A 21,813-nucleotide genomic window follows, 5' to 3' on the forward strand; every position below is an offset into this window, starting at 1 on the left:
GTAAGTGGTTTAAAGTTCTCCGCAACTCAAGCTGAATCTCACATGTGATCTATAACATGAAGTCTACAGTCCGTGCGATATCGCTGCTATGGCTGGCGAACGCAGAGTGGAATTTATTCAGTCTCAGAGAGAAACCAGCAAGTATTTCTTGATGGGTTCACATACTCCAAGAATAAGACCAGAGGCCAGACCACACACTGGAGATGTATCGTCAAGACATGCAGAGGGAAATGTTCAAACTGACATCCATTGAATTCCTGGATGCTGTAGGACATCTATTGAAACTAGACTAAAACTACTGAACTGTGAAGGTGATTGTGACTGATATGTAAATGGTGCATGCAAAGTGAATAGTGCTATAAGTATTGGATACAATACTCCGTTACTGACTGACATATATGTAAATAGTAAATAGTGCAATATTTTTGTTAAATAATAAAGTTGGTACTTACATTTCTCAACAAGATATGTAATTAACATTTAAAGTTGGTGCTTACATTACTTATAAAGATTGTGATGTAAAATAATCAAATAACCATATTTTACATTTGATAATTTGATATATAAAAGACAAAAGAGCAAAGGTTAATAAAACTTTCCTGGGACTTACTAAGTTTTTGTTGTTGTGGTCTGTTCCATTTACTGTAAGGTAAACAGGTAACTAATGCTTGACTAACCAACCATGACTAATCTGATAATTACCCGTCTGACAGTCGATACGTCTGACATTTGGGAAGATACCTTTGCGGAAATTACGTAACTGAACGCGGAGAGACAGAAAACGTCATCGTTCCGCTCAGTCGTCTTGTCTTTGCGAGTTCTGCGGAAATACTCTACAAACTGAGATAAAAGTCAGAATGATGAAAAGTGGAAATCGGTGAGTGGATTGAAAATCTCTCATGAACTCTTTGACAAAGTAATATCTGTTCAGGTTATGATAATTTGAAAACAGAGAAAGATCTATAGATATACAACTTCTTCTTAAGCAGCATTTCGGCGTAGCTGTTAACTAATAAGCCCGAGAGCCACTTCACTGCTCAACACCTGGAACCCCGTGCTGATTGCCTGGCTTGCTGTGGCGAGACTAATTAGGAATATTCACGCCTGATATCCCTGGCAGGCTTCGTAGATTACAGGAAACTGTGCCGTCATACGAGCAAGTCCTGATTGTTTAAAGAACAACTAAACTCATTTTTGGTACTCTTTTTCCCACTGCATATGAAATATTTCTGGTTATTCATAAACGGAACACCATTGGGTTTTTTTTGGTTTTTTTTTAAAAAAAACCAAACAAACTTGTGGTTAATTAATACCAAGCGCTTAAAAGTTGCTAAAACGTCTGCTTCTCTCACGTCCGCAAACGAAACCGCAGACAGGTTACGTAACTCTGTCGCCAGAGCTCTGCAGTGACGTCATAGTAGGAACTCTTTTCAGTTAGTTGTATAGAAAATGTGTAGGAAGCTCCTCATTTTGCTGATATCTCCTTTGGAATTATTGAGATTATGGTTTGTTTTCATCAAGTTAGAAAATCGAAACTACTTTTTAGTAGTAGTTAAATGTATATTTGAATCATGGCCAAAAGGATTTTGCATGACAAAACTCGTAACAGAACGACTTCTACCACGGAAACAAGTTGGGTGTCGAAGCGACATTAATATTGCAAGTAATATTATATTGCCCCCCAACCTCCCTTCCAAGAGTGAAATTGTTATGTTATAAGCAATGTCATGCAAACTCCTATAGTCCATCAAGAAAATACATATTTTACTACCAGTAGAAAGTAATTTTGATTTTGCAAATCGGTGAAAACAAACTTAAATAGCATTCATTCTCAGACGGGGCGCCGCCATTTTTGAAAATCATGAAGTCACGGACTAAAGTCCATTTGAATTAATGAGATTTTGGGTTTTTTTCATCAAGTTAGAGAATCAAAACTACTTTTTACTTGTAGTTAAATATTTATTTGAATCATGACACAACTTGTAAAGTAACATAAACGAGGTCGGGGTCGAAGTGAAAATACTGCGCGATAAATTTCTACACTTGCTGAATTTATTTGGTTTGTAAACGTTCACTCACCAGTATGTAGACACTTGTCAATATACGGCTTTATGTTTGGTCTCATAATCCTGATTACTTTATAGTCATACTTGTATGCATTTTGAAACTTAACAAAAAGAAGCGATCTGCGAATGTATAACATGAATGTAATTTCTAGACATTTTACAGTTTGCCTATAGGAATCATAATTCTCACGCACGCCCTGGCGTATGCCGTTTGTATCATTACAGCTTCACGACGAAAACAATGATTGTGTTGAAAGCTACGACAACTTAATATGAACAAAATGCAAATTAAAACAAATTAAAGTTATAGGATCAATGTCAGGCTCTTACCCTGTTCGAGGACTGTATCCATCAGTATCCACAAAAACGAGTGATATATAATTCATCTGCAGATTTCCCATGTGATGTGCCTCTCAGCAATCTAATATACGAAATGTATCGTTTCAGGTTTTTCACATTGCTGTATAGTCTCATTGGTCATCCAAGATAGCACACCTGGCAACTAATTGCATAATTTGCGTCATTCTTTTAAAAAAGCAATTTTAGTAAGCCAATAATGAGCAATCAAACAATATACTGGCGGTTAATCCTTTGAAAGAAGAGTGTTGTTTTTACATAGACACATACACGACAGAATGTATTCAGTATAGATTAGTAAATGTTCATACATAAACACTACCTTTTGCCAAATCCCCATTGATATCCGTATAAAAGTAATTAATCAATCAGCGTGTTATCGGTTAATCCTTTGATCGATTCAGACACAATAAATGTCAAATGGGGACCTTTGTCGGGTAATCTATGTGGCGTCACCACTAATTATTGCTGTTATAAATTCATTAACTGAGCACCAAGTGAATGATGACAAATAACGTGTAAGTTTATACCACCTAACACGGATTACAACCCAGCGACACCAAGTGATTTTGACAAATCGTCTATGAAAACAAGGGTTGTAACTCGAAAACTAGACAAAACAGAAGACAAAACTAAATGATAGTAGATTGTGGGAACATAGAGCTCACATTTTTCACAACAGCTGTCGCGAAATAGTTTACCCCCAGAAATGTAGATGATTTCTGCATAGACCCTCATATCTATACCTACTATTGCGTCACATAGACGCGCCGCTCTGATTGGTTGAAATTTCGTTTGCGGCTGACAATTGTGCACTTTTGTCAGAAAGGTCAATTTAAGGTAATTAAAGATCGAATTGAGCAGTTTTAATGACGGGGTTTCATTTATAACGATGTCAATTAGTGATTTATGCATTTGAACCCTATGGAGTATATGTGTTGTTTAATTGTGTTGTAAAAATATATGTTGAAAGAAAGCAGGTGTGAATAACGTTTCACGTAATTTCATTGCACTTTCTCTTGTAGATCTTTGGTGGCGTGTACAGATATATTTTCTTGTCATATGTATGTATTCTGTGTATGTAAGACATGAGACATACCTTAACACATTGTCCCTCTAAATTGTGTGAGGTTAAATTGAACAAAGCATGAAAGAAGCATTTACGCTGATACATTGCTAGTGTATACTGAATATTTTAAGGAAAGTACTAACACGCTAGTCTGTGACTGTGACAAAGGGTCATGGGATGGGACGTCATCAAAGTTCCCGAATAGAACGTTTTTTATCTCACCTGTACAATATAGTGGCTGATTTTGTTATCTATGACCAATCGTATCATGAGATACCTGTCACAGGGGAAATGTCAGGTGATGGGGCGTGGGCTAAATGTCTGAAGCAGAAGCAGACAGCTTGGATACAGATTGATTATTCGCCAGATCGTTGACCAATTGATATGCTGGATTTCGGCTTTATCAACTCTACCTGTCATGAAGAGGTTTGTGCATCGTGAACATCCATAATCGTGAGGATGCACGAAATGTACACACAGGACCAACAAGCACTTTGGCGAGTTTATTTCTCCTGAAAGGGCTCAAAGCGCTACAATACGATTATTATTACCCCGGATAACCCAATCCAACCATTTAGCGCACACTAGAAGTACATCAAACATAATGACTTGCTGATCATTTCAATATAATTTGCACATTGTTACGAATGAATATCCTCATTGAAATACATGTATTATAGAATTCAAAAAGTGACACGATACTGATTTATTATAATGTATACACTTGCAGCTGAATTCCCCCAAATATCTATGAAGATGGGCAAGCCTATATTTATTTTGAATGCAAACGAGGTTCGGAAGATTGATAATGGTCGTGATTCCATAAAACAGGTTGTCCAATGATTTAACAGCGCATTAGTTTGTTTTACACGTGTCACGGGACAAAACTTTCAACAAGGGCGTAACTGGACATGCATTCTGCCAAAGGCTGTTCAAATATCTCATTATTATTGTCTGATTGAATGATTAGACGCATGAGTATCACTCCCGTAACTGATGTATTATCCTGCTTTTAGTGACGATGGATCAATGAAGACTTGATAGACGTGGTAATTACACTGGATCAGATAATTACAGAATCAAATACAAACATAATGCTTATGTAAATTGCATTGAAAGATCACATTTCAAATCAACATTCGACAACACAAACGTTCAACAGCTTGAACAAAATTTGTACGGTTTATGTGTAATTTATACATTATGAGTCGATGCAAGAGTTATCACTTCATATTCAGTTATGTAACATTATCACCTTTGAATTATGAAAAATCAATAGTGAATGCTTTGTATGTCCTTGTCATTTCGCATCTTGTATTAGGTAGTATTTGCATTTAGAAGAATGTTTTTGTAACCTTGTCACCGTTAATTCAAACAGTGTGCAAAAACAGTATTTTAGTATTCACTTCCAATGGCGAGTAACAAACACTTACCTCCTGCAACAACATGTTATACTCCCCTTTCTCGCAGACACATGTTCATGTACCTGTATAAGCCAATCACATTGCTAGCAATTGTTATGAAAACACTTTAATACTTTTTCTGATTAACGCAAAAGGCAACCTCTCTCGTAAGAAAACCTAATCTTTGATCAGTAATACTAAATTGATTGAAATAATTGGTACGGTACGAATTTTAAACGTGAAACGCACATGTGAGTCTCTCGCTGAATGAGAGGTACTGTCTGCTGACGAACATTTGCGGCTCTCGCTGAATGAGAGGTACTGTCTGCTGACGAACATTTGCGGCTCTCGCTGAATAAGAGATACTTTTTATTACCGCCCATACGCGGCTCTCGGCCTTAATGAGTTAAACTCGTTTTCAAGCAAGTGATGTCTACGGGGTAGTCTGTAGTTAAACCTTTGCTTATGGTCATGGTCAAAATCGTTTGGTGTAGTGACAACGGTGTTGTCCTAAGGGATTAGACACTGGTATTCTACAAAAAAAGTAAAACGAAATGAGACACGTGTACCAGAATGTAAGTGAATCGATGTTAGCGACTTCACTCAGTTACTTTAGTTCATAAAATGAGCTTTCAGTTCACTCCTTCCATTAGTAATGAGCTTATAAGTTTCTTAATAAAATTGCTTGCAATGAGAATGTTGGAAATGACAGTTTTCTTTATCATTTTAACAACTTCATTATGGCAAATGCGCTTCTATACTTCACGTTTCCTATTACTTATTTTACGGGAAGACACCGTTTTGTAACGATTATATGTTCATTGCGAGAAATGGTGAAAAGGGAGAATGTTTCTCGTGAAAATGAACTTTGAGAGACTGCAGATCAACAGTTCCAACTGTCTCATCAACATAATTTCTAAAATACTTAGAGACTACAACTATATCTTTTAGACTGAAGCAAAAATAAAATTTATGAAAAGATAAAAAAGGAAACGCAAAATCAATCTTGACTATATTACGTATTCCTGACAGCTTAATATAAAGATTACAGATTAAGAGTATGGATACTTTAGTCTATAGTTTAAACTAATCACTTCAACTAACCGTGATTGGATTGGCAAGCATAAACATGCATATCAATGCCGCTCCATACCAATGTTACAAAACACACATGATGTTCGTCAAGCGTCAGAATAAATTTACAGTTATCAAAGCAGGCTCACTCGATGGGCCTCTAGCAGTAAAACACAACAACAACAAACAAAAAACAAAAAAAACCAAACCAAAACAACAATAAAATACAAATAAAATCAATAAATCTAAACAAATAGATGACATACTAATAAACACCAAACAAAATCGGTAAAATATGCCAAGACTCAAACTCTAAACTATACAATCGTATTTTACTCGATAAATCAGAATGGTCTCAATATCATAATGTGGGTAGATACACAATCAAAGCAAACTATTTTACAAATGTACATGTTTATGTACGATTTATTTAGCAAAGCCATAAGAATCCCCGACAAACACGGCAGCTTCTCCTCAGTCTGTGGGTTTGTGAGAGTGAGGGTACTCCCTACAAGGTTCACTCCCATTAATTAACAGGGTGTCCTCCCATTTCATTTTTTTAGTCGAAAAAAATTAGATGATGTGGATATGTCATGCCTGGTTGTTTTCTGAGGAATAGGTGAACTGGGTATGGGAGAGTCTATATACTATGATCAGAGGGGATTTAGCAACCACGTTGGAGTGAAAGAATGACAAAACTCAGTGATAGATTAATGAGTGTCTTTTTTATGCATTATAAAAATGGTATTGTTAAATTAACACAAAATGTCCAATACCTGTCCAGCATGTCATACATATACGTATCATAAAATGATAATTTATCAACTGAATAATACCTAAAATTACTTTTATGATATGTATAACATCACATTTTAGTCAAATGTTGCATGCGTTGAGCTTGTTAGAAGTTTTAAAGATTAATGGAAAAGGATGGTGATGTAGATGAAGGTTACTCAGGAAAATTAGGTGATGTGGGTATACTACGTCAAAAGGCAACTGTGCAGTCAAGCAGATAGTTTGCTGTATTAACCTGTCTGACAAGTGTTATGTCTGACCAGGGAGACAATAACAAGCTGATGTTAACACATGTGATCTAACGATAGTTTTGCATTCTTTAGTATGTTTTGGAAGGGATGGCCGTGATGTATCTTGTATTCTTTCATTCATTCACATATGTACTTCTTTCTTTCACTATTTCTTTCATTCATTCACACATACATCTTGCTCTTAATTCTTAATCTAATTCATTCATTTATAGTAACATTTCGACTGATACAGTAAACTGGCTGAAGCGAACCAAGTCACTGTGTGCGTTGGAGCAGGACGAGACGCATGTTAATTAGTACATATGGTAAAGAAAACAAGCGAGTGACCTATCCCTGTTGTCGAATACTCCTCGTCTGACAACTGGGAAAATACCCCATAACACCTCGGTCGAAGAAAAGCTGGGACGGGCAAACGAAAATTACTAAAAATGGATCCCACAATACTAATACAAAACATGCTAAACTGGGTAGGTACACTTAAACTACTGGGTAGGTACACTTTCCAAGGGTAAGGTTTTACCCACGATAGAATGTATTCAACAACGGAAACTTTGACAACATACCGTGTGTCACTTAGAAAGAAACACAGTTTTGGTGCTTTGTGTTTCCTTTGTGAGGGGTTTTACATGGCCATTAACTCGCGACTGTTGACCCGTGGTTATTTGTTCTGAAGGAGCACAGACTGTGTATGCGATATTTAAGTGGTTATTGGCGAATGTCAGTGGGATTGACAAGACATATTTCAATACAGTTTAAAGATCTCGCAAAATGGTCACTCTTGATGAGGGCTTTCACAAATAACTTCAACTTCATAGATATAGCATGAAGTTTGTTATATTTATAGAATACCTAAATTCAAAAGAATCTCAAGGCTTAGTATTCTAAGTGTACATGTTGCTGGAAGTAAAGCTCTGCGTTCAGGACCCGTGAAGATCTTGAGTAGAACAGGTATTCAGCAACTCATGCTTGCCATAAAAGGCGACCATGCTTGTCGTAAGAGGCGACTAACGGGATCGGGTGGTTAGATCGCTGACTTGGTTGACACATGTCAATGATTCCCAATTGTGCAGACCGATGGTCATGCTGTTGATCACTGGATTGTCTGGTCCAAACTCGATTATCTACAAACCGCCGCCACATTGCTGGAATATTGCTGAGTGCGACATAAAACTAAACACACTAAGTTAAACTGAAATTATTTGTCACATGTTTCACTACATGTTTGCAAAATAAAGAAATCAGGCAGATGAAAATATTTTTGTCCATGAGCGAGATTAGTCGAATTAAGATTGGAATGATTTCATTTTTTTTTGTCATGATACTTATAAACACACATTTATTCATTTACAACCTCCAAAACAATAGAAAAAACTATGTATTTTGAGTGGAAGTGTGGAAGATTCTTGTAATTAGATTAATTAAGTCAAAATGAGTAGAATTTTGTGCCATGATACTTACAACTATATTCTCATTCATATACAACTTCCAAAACACAATAAAAGATGTATTTTGAGTAAAAATTATTATTCTCACATATTTTGTAAAATATCCCTGAATTCGCAAAATTAAGACACAATCAGTTGAATTTTGTGTCATGATATTCATAAAGGCACATTCATTCATTTAAATCGTCCAAAACATTGGAAAAGATGTATTTGGAGTAAAAGGAAATATTCTCGCCCATGGGCCAAATGTTTATCGCCCATGGGCGAGATTGTTTTTAAGTCGCTCTAAATTAGCAGAATTAAGTCAAAATCAGTTGGTTTTCGTGTCGTGACACTCATATATATACTTGCATTTAATTACAAACTGCAAAACATGGGGAAAATGTATTTTGAGTGAAAGGAAATATTCTCGCCCGTGGGCGAGAGTTTTTAAAATCGTTCTCAGTTAGTGGAATTAAGTCAAACTGAGTTTAAATTTGTGTCATGATACTCAGAAATGTACTTTTATTCATTTATATCCTCCAAAATATGTGAATATATATATATATTTGGAGTTAATGGAAATTTTCTCGTCCATGGTACAAAATGTTTTTCTACCATGGGCGGAATTTTTTAAAATCGCTCTAAATTAACTGAATTAAGTCCAAATGAGTTGAAATTTGTGTTATAATACTTATGAACATACTTTCATCCACTTACAACCTCCAAAACATGTGACAAGATGTAATTTGACTAAAAGTAAATATTCTCACCCATGGGAGAGATTTTTTAAAAAATCGCTCCAAATTAGCAGAATTAAGTCAAAATTTGCTAAATTACGTGTCACGACACTAATAAATATACTTTCACTTACTTTTTAAACTGCAAAACATGGAAAAAACATGTATTTTCCTTGAAAGTAAATATTCTCCTGCATGGGCCAATATGTTTTTCACCCATGGGCGAGATTTCTTAAAATCGCTGTCAGTTAGCGGAGTCAAGTCACAACGAGGTGACATTTGTGTCATGATACTTATTAACATTTTTTTCATTCATTTACAACCCCCAAAACATTTAATCTGGACGAAATTTTGAGTTTTCGAAAAACAAAAACATTTTTTTTCATTTTTTCATCCTTAGCACATATTCACAACAGCTGCATGTTTATTTTTGCCCAGTCCCCTGTGAGGGAGTAGTCACAGTGCGAAGAGTTTCTGGACTTTTGTGAGTCCAGAATTAATTTGTGACGTGTTATTTAAATCGCTCTAAATTAGCAGAATTAAGCCAAAATGAGCTGAGTTTCGTGTCATGACACTCACAAATATATACTTCCATTCATTTACAAACTGCAAAACATGGAAAAAACATTTAATTTTGAGTAAAAGTAAATATTCTCGTCCAGTGCCTAAAATGTTTGTTTTTTCGCCCATGTGCGACATTTTCAAAATCGCTCAAGTCATAACGAGCTGAAATTTGTATCATGATACTTATGAACATACTTTCATCCATTTACTACTTCCAGAACATTTGTGGCAGTGTACAATTTATCTTTGTATTCTTCATATTTGTATATTTAATTCTATGTATGTATTTTTTATATATTTGCCTCATATATTTTTCTGTATGTATGTATTTTGTATGTATTTGCCTCATATATTTTTCTGTATGTATGTATTTTGTATATATTTGCCTGAAAGGTCACATTCATTTTGAGGAGTTGCTAACATTGAAATGTCACTTTCATTAGCCTTCATGTCGTGGCTCAAACTGATGTAACGATAATTAACACAGGCCATATAGCACTGAACATGTCAAGCTTAAAGGGGCACTGATTCGGAGCGAATAATGTTTCTCGCCAACGGTCTAATTACGAAACCAAGCTGCAAATTGGTCAGCACCCGCTTCGTCGACCGTGACGGACAAAGGGACTGGGGTCCTGTCCACATTAGCAGAATTTCAACACCCTAAGAAGTCAGGGTTATTAGCTCCGAACTAATTAGCCCCAATTACTGCTGTCACGGCCAGGTGACATCAGGTGTAGGAAGTAAATTGATATCCAGACTGAAGCTGTAAAACAAACCGTAATTAAGATGGTATAATAATCCTGTCACGGTCACGTAACTACCCCTCCAAAACTTCATTTGGGCTTGGCCAATCGGTATCCGTTAGTAAAAATATCTGATCTAGGTTAACCAATTAAAATCATATGTAAAACACCTATTATACGTTTTCGGCCAATCGCAAAAGACTTCCAACATTGATCAGTGATGTTTCGGCTATAAAAAGAGGTCAGTGATTTGCTCTCAACACACTTGACCTCACAATAAATGTTGAAACATCTCCTTGACTAATCATTGACTCGCGCAATTCTACATTCTATTTAAGGTAAACTTTCTTGTACAACTCTGTTATTATGTTATTTAATGCCATGACTCAACTGCTTTCTTTATGAAAAGAAAGTGGCAATATCATGGATATAGTGTTTTGCATGAACATCGTCATGCAGAATATCACAATCTTTATTTGAACATGTAAGTGAACAAGGTGTGCTGTCCTGGATTAGTTGCGCCTGTGTTGCACTCATGTATGAACACATTAGATGTACTTTGCATCATTATTATGCTGATAGTGAACTAAAGTGAATTTTTGGTTCAATAGCAAATATCATTTTTTGGCATAATTGAGATATGTGTTAAAAGGATTTGTATGAATATGATTTCCCATTATGATTAGTATTTGTTATGTTGAAAAAGGAAATGTTAGAACTGTTACACATTTAAGCTCGACCATTTGAGATGCTAATTCCCCATCAAAATGTGTGGATTATTGCTTGAATATAGAGTGAGAGAGAGGCGACAGTGCGGAGAGTTTCTTGACTTTAGTAAGTCCAGAATGAAATTGTGACGTGTTTTCAGATAATAAGTATTTGATATCATAATGAGAAATATTTGTGGCGACTTCAAATCGCGCTTCTTGAGGGTGATTACCCGCATGGAAGGTGTTGATAAACGTCTCATCAAAGACATCACTGACTTGAAGGGTACTTCCCAGGTTCCTCAAACTAAGATGCTGAAAAGTCATTTTGGGGAACAAAGTTTCATGGAGGTAAAAGACGGATGATCTGTTGTACGTTTTTTTTTCACTCATGAGGAGTTGAACTGATTTCAACATAGCAAATTATTAAAGTTAAATACCCGTGAAGGTCCCGGGGTAGAATAGGCCTTCAGCAACCCATGCTTGCCATAAAAGGCGATTATGCTTGTCGTAAGAGGCGACTAAAGGGATCGGGTGGTCAGGCTTGCTGACTTGGTTGACACATGTCATCGGTTCCCAATTGCGCAGATCGATGCTCATGTTGTTGATCACTGGATTGTCTGGTCCAGACTCGATTATTTTACAGACCGCCGCCATATAGCTGGAATATTGCTGAGTGTGGCGTAAAACTAAACTCACTCACTCACTCACTAAAGTTAAAAGATGTCGATAGTGGACCAGATACTCCACAAGACCTCATCATTCAGACATTTTAGCTGGTCGTGTTTGTCATCTTAACCCTTTCTTCTCCGTGACCAGTATCCCAGGTCAGTTTTGTCTGTTCATATGTTGTTTAACTCTGCACTTAGCAATATTTCAGGTATCTGGGCCAATCCGCTGATTGGCACCCCGCGCATCGATCTACGCAACGATACGATGACCTCTGTCAGCGAGAAGGACCACCAGACCCTGTTAGCTTAGAGACGTAAAACGTGAGATAAAATCTGTGCCAACGGTTTTTTTTTCGACGAAGAGCGTATGATATTCGACTTGTTTTGAGCATCGTTGCGAGGGATTGTTCCTAAACATGATGAAATCTGAAGATTGCGTAGCTGAAATAACGATCTCAAAACTGACCACTATTGGATGCCACTACCATAAAGCACTGGTAGCATTTCGGAGAAACACCTTATGTGTTTCTTGTTCAACGCCACATTCACCTTTCCAGATAATGACCCGAAAATATTCGAGTCTGAAACAGATAATTCATCGCCTCTTAAGAAAAGCATGGATTGTAGGCGACCATATTGTAACCCAGATCTATCCCAGATAGTCGGGGCAGGTGAGCTAACGTGTACAGGTTGCTCATACAGATCAAATACGCACCAGAGTGATGATCTCTGTTGGTGATCACCACGGAAGATACGTAGTACATGCATTCCAAATCCACTTGCCACCAAGGTAGTGGATAGGTCCCTGATGGCTGCCCATGGACACAGGAACCTCGGTGATAGTTCGTGTCTGAGTTGCCGTCATTGCCTCTTCCGGGACTGTCGTAGCCATTATTGTAGGACTGTTTGGACACCTTGTTCAACGCAATGTTGGCGGCATCAGATTTTACTAAAATGTACGTAAGGACCACAATTTGTTTGGTAAAACACAGTGAAACTTCTCTTGAAATCATTCAATAACTGGTATCGTACTATATCGGCTGTAACGACAATTTCACTTATCAGGGGACGAATTTGTAATTAGAGGGACTAAAAGTTCAACCTTTCTGTACCCAATTCACCTGGGCTTACGTCAGTGTTCCGTAACTTGTGGCTAATATCGTTTTGTGAAAGTCCAACGTGAAAAGTTCTGAATGTGTTCTTCCATTGCGCTGACATTGTTGGAATATTGCTAAAAGCGGCGTAAAACCACACTCGTTCAATGACAACAGCAGTGAATAAATATGTGGTTTATGTAACTCTATCAGAGTAAATATCCATATGATTACATTCAAAGAAGTTAAAATCAGACTAAAATATATCACATAGAAAAAGGTATACTCGAATAACTCTGTCAGTGAAAATATCAATAGGGCTACACTCTATGAAGCTAAATCAAACTAGAATTTATCACATACAAAAAGGTATACTTACATAACTCTATCAGTGAAAATATCAACAGGGTTACACTAACAACAGAGGGTGGTTCCAGCCAGCAAGGCATGGCTACCAGGCACTATTCTCTCGTCTTCGTATGTCCCATTCACTGTAGAGTGATGGGTTATTGATTAGGACATCGAGAGACAGATCACTTGGTTTGCCTTTCAAAAGTTTCTCATGGTGTCTTGCTGTATGGAGCTCCGTCGCACCGCACACATTATAACATGTTCTACCTTTTTGCACATCTTGTCACTTTGGACGAACCTGGAATTCACACTGCAGCAAGGATCCTCGTAAACGGCATTCACTTGGTAAACATTATAATAGTGTTTTGTAATTCGTTTGCATTTTACTTGAATGAAAACTATATGTAGACTTATACAGACATTTTTTGTCCATTGATGGTATAACAGTGAAATGTGGTGAAGAAAAAACACTACAGATTGTGATACTGATATTAATATTGATAAAAAATTATGTATGGAATGTGGAAGTTCTCTGCCGGATTTGGTAGCATATACACCTGGCATATAATGAAGCACCCTAAATATAATATATCGTAATGATCTGACTGTCGATGATGATATGTCATTGGTGCCGTTGTTTTGTAGCTAGATAACTAATGAAATACAATCTTTCGGTTTTAAGCTTTTGCCAAAACGGAGCCCACATGCTACTCACTCATAAAAAGGCAGTTTGTCTGCCTGGTCGTTTTAGGAATGTCCAAATGTGAATCTGCAACCCGTTTCATCCATACATGTTAACACTGCGTGGCGATTACGTATATTCGGACTTAAATGGCAGATAATGGTCTACGTGCAACTGAAATGTCATTCAAGGCCATCGAGCATCGTGGTTTCAAGTCCCGAGGGGTCTTCTGGCGTCCAGCTCTGTTTCACGAACATTAAAGGCAGCGTGATGTTTCGCTCGACGGCGCTGAAATTTGGGAACCTGGAGATGGTCCCATTTTCAGACGAAAGCAGGTTCCTGATGATATCACAATGACTTCTTTGACTGGCATTCCTAATGTGTTGACATTCAACTTACAGTTTTCCCATGACTGTAAGAGTCTTCTTTGTTATTGTGCGGAAGGGAACGTCTAAGGTACGTAGCAGGTTTAGCGGAAGAGTGGGCGAATGGCGTTTAATGTTAAAGTCTTACGTATTTGAGTTATATCACAATGTTAACAATCACCTGTTAACAATCACCTGTTAACAAACAACCGTTTTGGCATCCGGACCTGACAAACAAATGCTTGATAAGAAAACCAAACAGCAGCAACCCTCCCACAGACTCCCAACAGGGCAGTTGCTTTTGTTTCTTCGTTGTATAATGCCTCTCTCGGCAATATTTAGACTTTAGGGCGACGATCTGTACATAATCAAACCTTAAGCAGGCAACACGACACGATCATATGCATCAAGTAAGCGGGTCACACCACAGAAACGCAGATTCTTTGGATAGAATACATCTATCCATTAACCAATTATCATGAGCTCTCAACAGCTATTAGTGACTGACTCGTCAGGAAGCTACAATGTACTGCCTGACTAATGTCTCCGCACTGGGTCATATCGGAAAACATTATAACAGCTCTATAAAAAAATATTCCTTATAACATGGAAATATCGCATTTCATCCTTTGATAGAAACTCTATGACAATATATTGCATAATCGCTTAACTCCGTATGAAAAGTATTATTTTTCATTGAAGAAGTATTCAGAACGCAATACACTAAACTCACAAACAAATTTAATAGTACCATTGAGCATCGTTTAAGTGGAGACGGTACAGACATATAATAAATCTTTCAAGGTTCCATCATAGTGCGAGATATGACGATGATACATTTGTAAAACCAGTGTCCTGTAATCTGGTGGAAATGGCAAGTTCCAGCGTCATGTAGATATCAAAATACATGTTTACCAGTGAATAACCCGAAAGCGCCATGCTTGTAAGAAGCGACTGACGAGATAGGGTTGTCAGGCTCATTTGGTTAATGAATGTCATCGTATCCTAAAATTGCGTAGATCAGTACTCATGATATGAATCACTGGATTGTTTCGTCCAGACGCGATTATTTGCACGCTGTCATGTACAGTGCGGCACTAAACAACAAACAAACAAAAAATAAACAAACAAACAAACCTCAAACATGTCGAGTCAGAAGACCTTCCGCAATTCTGGATTGCGTAGATCAGTCCTCATGATATCAGTCTCTGGATTGCTTCGTCAAAACGCGATTATTTGCACACGCGTTGTCATATACCTGAAATATTACTGAGTGCGGCACTTAACAACCCAATACATGTCGAATCAGAAGACCATCCGCAATCGAAGAATAGAATACCTTACAAGAAGTCGATATTAGCTATTCGAAAAGCTTATTTCTAGACTAAGTTTGAAACTGTTGTCTTTCATTTCCAGAAAACTGACTTTTGAAAATATAGATTCAATTTTGAATGTGGTCGTGAGTGTTACCAAATACGGGATGCACCGTAAAAGCCTTTTCGTGGATGCATGAGAGGACAATATGCTATGACTGTCGCCTCCCTATAAGCTAACGTGAACCGTCAATCTTTCGCTTTTGAAGAATCCAGCACAAGTTCAGCTGCTCTAGGAAATGTCAGTTGTTCCATTTTCCAAGTAAACACAAGCAACATCAAAGACCACAGTAAACAGTTTTGACGACTTGGAAAGCGAGGTGTTGCTCTGTGAAATACCAGTTTCAAAGGTCAGTAGAGCAAAAACGTAGACATTCAGTGAACGCATTCATCATCACTCGCCCTTTCCTGTAACCTCGATGCCTGTTATGTGCGAAATACAAGACATTAAACGGATCAGAACGGGCGTAATGATTGCGACGTTTTGATAAAAATAATCCCGAGCACGTAAATCCTTTATGACATTAGGTGATTGTTTGAAAAATCATGAAAATACATACGTCACATTGAAAGCACAAAGAATGTAGCTTATGGAATTTGATGTTTTAGGGAAGGAGTATGCCATGGACGGTGAGAGATTCAAATACACGGACGTGCGTTTGTGCATATAATTGAATGTATTTCTTACGATCTTGCGAGCTATTTCTTGGGATTGTATGTGCGCTTCCAACTTTATTGAAAAAATTAATCATAAATTGCCGCGAGTTTCAAGACAGCAATATTACATTTATATATAACTAAGCAACTTTAATGTTTAATATTGGGCTTATATGTCATTTCAGTCTTTTAGCCTGACTTTTTCGGGGATCGCCCTCCGGTTTTCAACGTATTCATTCTAAAATTTCACCAGATTTTTCAGATTGAGAAATATTTTAAAGTAATTTTTGGGTGTCTGCTTTGAGAGTTATAGTAGCTGAAAAAAAATGCATATTCAGTAACAGAAATCCCATTTGTAATTTGTAAACCCTGATGGGTCCAATACATTTGGAAATAAACAACAACAAAAAAACAGCAACTCACTATACGTTACGTGTATATGTATGGTTGTGAAGAACCAACTTCAAAACTTATGCGGCACCCGTGGCGAGCCACCTCCTCGTGGTGGGTGCTGGGTAACGCCAAGAGCTCGCCGACACCCCCGTAGTGGACCCGGGGGGATATTTGGTCCACCAACCCGTTTGCCGTGGGTTGCGTCCCGTGTCGGTGGAGGACGGGATCCTGGTGGTTGAGGGCACTGGGGCTTTTAACTGCGTTCCATTGCCCAACACACCACTTTGGCCCTTACTCCCGTGTGGACCCGGGACAGAATGTGTCCACAGCACCCCATTGCTGGTCGTAAGAGGCGACCAAATTGGGCAACCTGTTTGCCGTGGGTTGCGTCCCGTGTCGGTGGAGGACGAGATCCTGGTGGTTGAGGGCAACTGGAGCTTGAAACAGTGTCCCTTTGCCCAACACACCACTCTGGCCCTTACTTCACCTAGACGGGTGGTAGAATGGGCCCGGTTCTATCAATCGGCTGGTCACGGCAGGCTCTGTGCAGTTTATTGATTTGCACAAATTTGACTTTGGAGTTAAATGTATCTTGGTCGTGGTTGAAAAGTCATTGAAATTTACTATTGTTTTATTGAATATGGAATATACTGATTAGAATCACTTACTTAGAACACAGTAGTCGGTGGCTCATGGGCCAGTCTGGTATGATACCATACTGGAGTATATCATTCCTGTAGCCTCTTGGTGTTAGTCTGCTGGAAATCCGCTGACGTTTAACATCGCTCAATTGGCGCTCCATGGTGGGCGGGGAGCAGGATTGATGAAACATATTCTTATCATCATGGCACCCAAAACGAACTCTAAAAAGGCGAAAAGAACACACTCTGACTCAGATAGTGAACTTGACTCCTCAGTTGATGAAATTGTTGGCCGACTGTGTTATTCAGAGCGAGACACCTGGCCTAAGTTTATTGTCCTTGAAGCATCAGGAGATCGTAAATTGACATCATTTTCTCCTTTTCTGTTACAAAAAGCCATTAAAGGTAAAGTTGGAGATGTATCTGATGTGAAAAAGCTGAAGTTTGGCGCTCTACTGATTGAATGCGAGTCACGTACGCAGGCCGTAACACTTCTGGAATCAACTAAACTGGCTGATATCAAGATCAAAAGCTACGCGCATAAATCCCTTAACTTTAGCAAAGGGATCATCCGCGATCGTGATCACAGTTTGCATGAACTCTCTGTGGAACAAATTGTTTCTGAACTCAGAGATCAAGGTGTCCTTGAAGCTAAACGTTTTACATTTAGGAAAGATGGCAAAGTCTTACCATCTAATACGTACTTACTAACGTTTGATACACCAAACCTACCAGAGCGTTTAAAAGTAGGTTGTTTTGCTATGAGGATTGATAGGTTTGTACCCCGTCCAATCCGCTGCTTCAAATGCCAAAAGTTCGGCCACGGTCAAAATGCCTGTAGAAATCATGTTGTCTGCTATCGCTGTGGAGAGCGAGATCATGAAGGCTCTACGTGTAATGCCACAGTCAAGTGTTCTAACTGTGGCGAACCTCACATGGCATCCTCTTCTGATTGTCCAGTTTTTAAATTTGAGGCAGCAGTGCAACGAGTCAAAACAGAGCAAAACATTGGCTACACTGATGCACGCAAAATAGTTGCTGGTACACATTCTGCAGGAACAGTGAAGAAAACTTATGCGGCAGCAATAAAACCTGTGACCAGTTCTGTTTCTTGTCAAACTGATTATACATGGGTAACAAAAGGTACGCCTACGTATCTTTCTCAGACCCCACATCAGTCATCTAATGCACCCTCAGTTTCAGTTCAGACATCCCCTACAAAAGTCCAGCAAGTAACAGATGATTCAAAATCTGAGAAGAAAAAGAACGCAAATGTGAATTACACGAAACAGGTTAAACATTCCGATCGTCTACCAAAAGCTCAGAGAAATCCTGCATTGCTGTTCAATAAATTTGGAGTACTAGAAGATATGGATGTTTCCGCACCACAAGCCACTCGTTCAAGGAGTCATTCTCCCAAAAAGAAAGACAGAGAACGCTTACCCATAACTCCACCATAAATGACTCACCATACATTAATACAATGGAACTGCCGAGGTTTTAGGGCTAATTATGATGAAGTGAAACTTCTTGCACATGATTATGATCCTGTAGCATTATGTCTCCAAGAAACGTATTTAAAGGAAAATGATCAACTTACCTTACGTCATTATAACATGTATAACGTGTATGCAAAGACCAATAATGGTAAAGCATCTGGTGGATCCTGCATTTGTGTTAAACAGGGGACACTCCACAGTCCTGTGTCATTAAATACGACCCTACAGGCTGTGGCTGTCCGTCTAACTCCCCACATTGCTATAACACTTTGTTCGTTGTATGTTTCCCCATCGTCACCACTTACTGTTAAGGAACTTGATAATTTGACTGATCAACTCCCAAAGCCCTTTATACTCGTCGGTGATTTGAATGGGTATAATCCTTTGTGGGGTTCGTCCAGTTATAATAATAGAGGTAAAATTCTCGAAGATTTTCTTGGTAAACAGAATCTTTGCATATTTAACAATGGTACTAATACGTATTTACACCCGGCCACGGGAACGTATTCAGCGCTGGATTTATCGGTGACTGACTGAATGAATTTACATGGTCCGTTCATAATGATTTATGTGGTAGTGATCGTTTTCCCACAATACTTTAGACCATCAGTCCTTCACAGGATCTACCCATATCAAAATGGAAATTTACAAAAGCTGATTGGCAGACTTTTAATACTCTGTGCCGTGTAAATTTGAATCCTGAAACTTTTGTTAATAAAATGGATGAGATTCAAACATTTTCCGAAACACTGCTTACTATTGCTACCAAAACTATCCCTAAGACCTCGGTTAATCCACGAGTTAACACACCATGGTTCAATGACGATTGCAGAAAGGCCAGGAAAACGAGGAAAAAAGCTGAGAGAATATTCAACAAAGCTCCCTCCCCGGATAATTTGAATAATGTCAAGGTTACACGAGCTAAGGCTCGTCGATGCATAAAGCAATGTAAACGTACGAGTTGGAAACAATTTGTTTCTAAAATAAATACTTGTACTCCACTTAACAAAGTGTGGAATATGATACGCAAAATCAAAGGTTAAAGGTTCCGGTAACACTGTGCAACATCTCAAGATAGATGGCAATGTAGTAACATCTGAAAAGATCATTGCTAATACATTGGGCGAAACGATCAGTCAGAATTCTTCTTCTTCTAATTACGATCCTGCCTTTCAAAAATACCAGAAGCAGCAGGAGAAGACACATCTGAGTTTTCAATCTGATAATTCAGAAGATTATAATGAACCTTTTTCCCTTAGTGAATTACAAGAGGCTCTTCAGAAAGCTCATGATACAGCATCAGGGCCTGATGATATACATTACCAATTATTGAAACACCTACCTGATGAATCTCTCATCACGTTATTAAATATTTTCAATAATATCTGGGAAACTGGAGATTTTCCCCCTTCCTGGCATGAAGCAATGATTATACCAGTGCCAAAACCAGGCAGGGATCATACAAATCCTACTAATTACCGCCCTATAGCTCTAACTAGCTGTGCTTGTAAGACCATGGAACGTATGATAAATGCTCGCCTAGTCTGGTATCTGGAATCAAATCACCTTATTACAGACATTCAGTGTGGCTTCAGACACCGGAGGAGAACCATGGATCATATTGTCAGATTAGAGTCATTTATTCGTGATGGTTTTATTAAAAAGCAGCATGTTGTTTCTATTTTCTTTGATTTAGAAAAAGCATATGACACTGCTTGGAAATATGGTATTTTGAAAGATCTCCATATGATGGGCCTTCGTGGTCTCATGACTGATTTTATTTCACGGTTTTTAGACGATAGACAGTTCAAGGTAAGAGTTGGATCCACCCTTTCTGACATCTATGATCAGGAAATGGGAGTTCCACAGGGAAGTATTTTGTCTGTCACTCTTTTTAGCATCAAAATCAATAGTCTGGCTGAAGTTCTCAATGGCAATGTCGATGGCTCTCTATTCGTTGATGATTTTAATATGTCATGTCGGGGTTCCAGCATGAATAGTATTGAAAGACAACTGCAATTTTGTTTAAACAAGGTACATAGATGGTCACTGGAAAACGGTTTTAAGTTTTCGAAAACTAAAACATGTTGCATTCATTTTTGTACCAAACATAAAATGCATAAAGATCCTGAGTTATTTCTTAATACCACTCCCATAAAAATTGTCAGAGAAGCTAAATTTCTGGGCATTACGTTTGATCATAAATTATCTTTTATACCCCACATCAAAAATCTCAAAACAAGGTGTTTAAAGGCTCTTGACATTCTGAAAGTTGTTTCCAATGTCAAATGGGGTGGAGATCAACTTACACTACTTCACCTTAGTAGTATATACAATGGGGGTTCTGGACCACTTTCAAGAAAAGTCTCTACAAAGCCTTATTTACTAAATAAGGCTTTGGTTGGGACCTTAGCTCTTGCTACTATTACCCCTACTACTTAACGTGTGTTGGAGGTAACACTGTGCCTATGTCACGTTTATATCGATGAAACAGTTTAACGTGAACCGCCTACGATCTCTTTGGTGTTCATAATAAAGGCTTGCTGGGCTTTTTGTATCCCCTGTTCTATGTACTTTTTTTTCTCGTCCTCGCTGATAGCAGACTTACGAGACTTGGATCGAATATCTTGTTTCATTCCGTTATATTTTTTTAGTTCAGAGAGGATTGAACGAAACTCCTCTTCTGAGATCTTACTATCAGAGAGTGCCGTGGAAATACGCTCACTCACTGTGTTCAGCTTTCCTTCGGCCAGAACCCTGATCTCGTCGTGTTTCAATGCCTTACGATGCAGTCTGCGTGATACTAACTTAAGCGCCAACCCTGCCAACCCTGCCACCCCAGCTGTTATTTCAATACCTAGCACTATAGGTGCAGCCACGATGGTAGCTAACAA

At 38.2% G+C, this 21,813-nt stretch overlaps 1 protein-coding gene across 1 annotated transcript in view; it reads right to left on the bottom strand.

The window, feature by feature from the left end:
* LOC137291582 (fucolectin-3-like) overlaps positions 1–13,429 on the bottom strand; it is a 43,020-nt gene extending 29,591 nt beyond the window's left edge. The window contains exons 1-2 of the mRNA XM_067822962.1: positions 13,338–13,429; positions 12,580–12,813 (exon numbers count right to left, since the gene is read on the bottom strand). Of these exons, the coding sequence (XP_067679063.1) occupies positions 12,580–12,813; positions 13,338–13,407 (304 nt within the window). The 5' untranslated portion in view covers positions 13,408–13,429. The remainder of the gene's footprint in view (positions 1–12,579; positions 12,814–13,337) is intronic.
* Between the last annotated feature and the right edge of the window lie 8,384 nt (positions 13,430–21,813).

The sequence above is a fragment of the Haliotis asinina genome, chromosome 7 (genome assembly GCF_037392515.1).
Source record: "Haliotis asinina isolate JCU_RB_2024 chromosome 7, JCU_Hal_asi_v2, whole genome shotgun sequence".
Classification (NCBI taxonomy): domain Eukaryota; kingdom Metazoa; phylum Mollusca; class Gastropoda; order Lepetellida; family Haliotidae; genus Haliotis; species Haliotis asinina.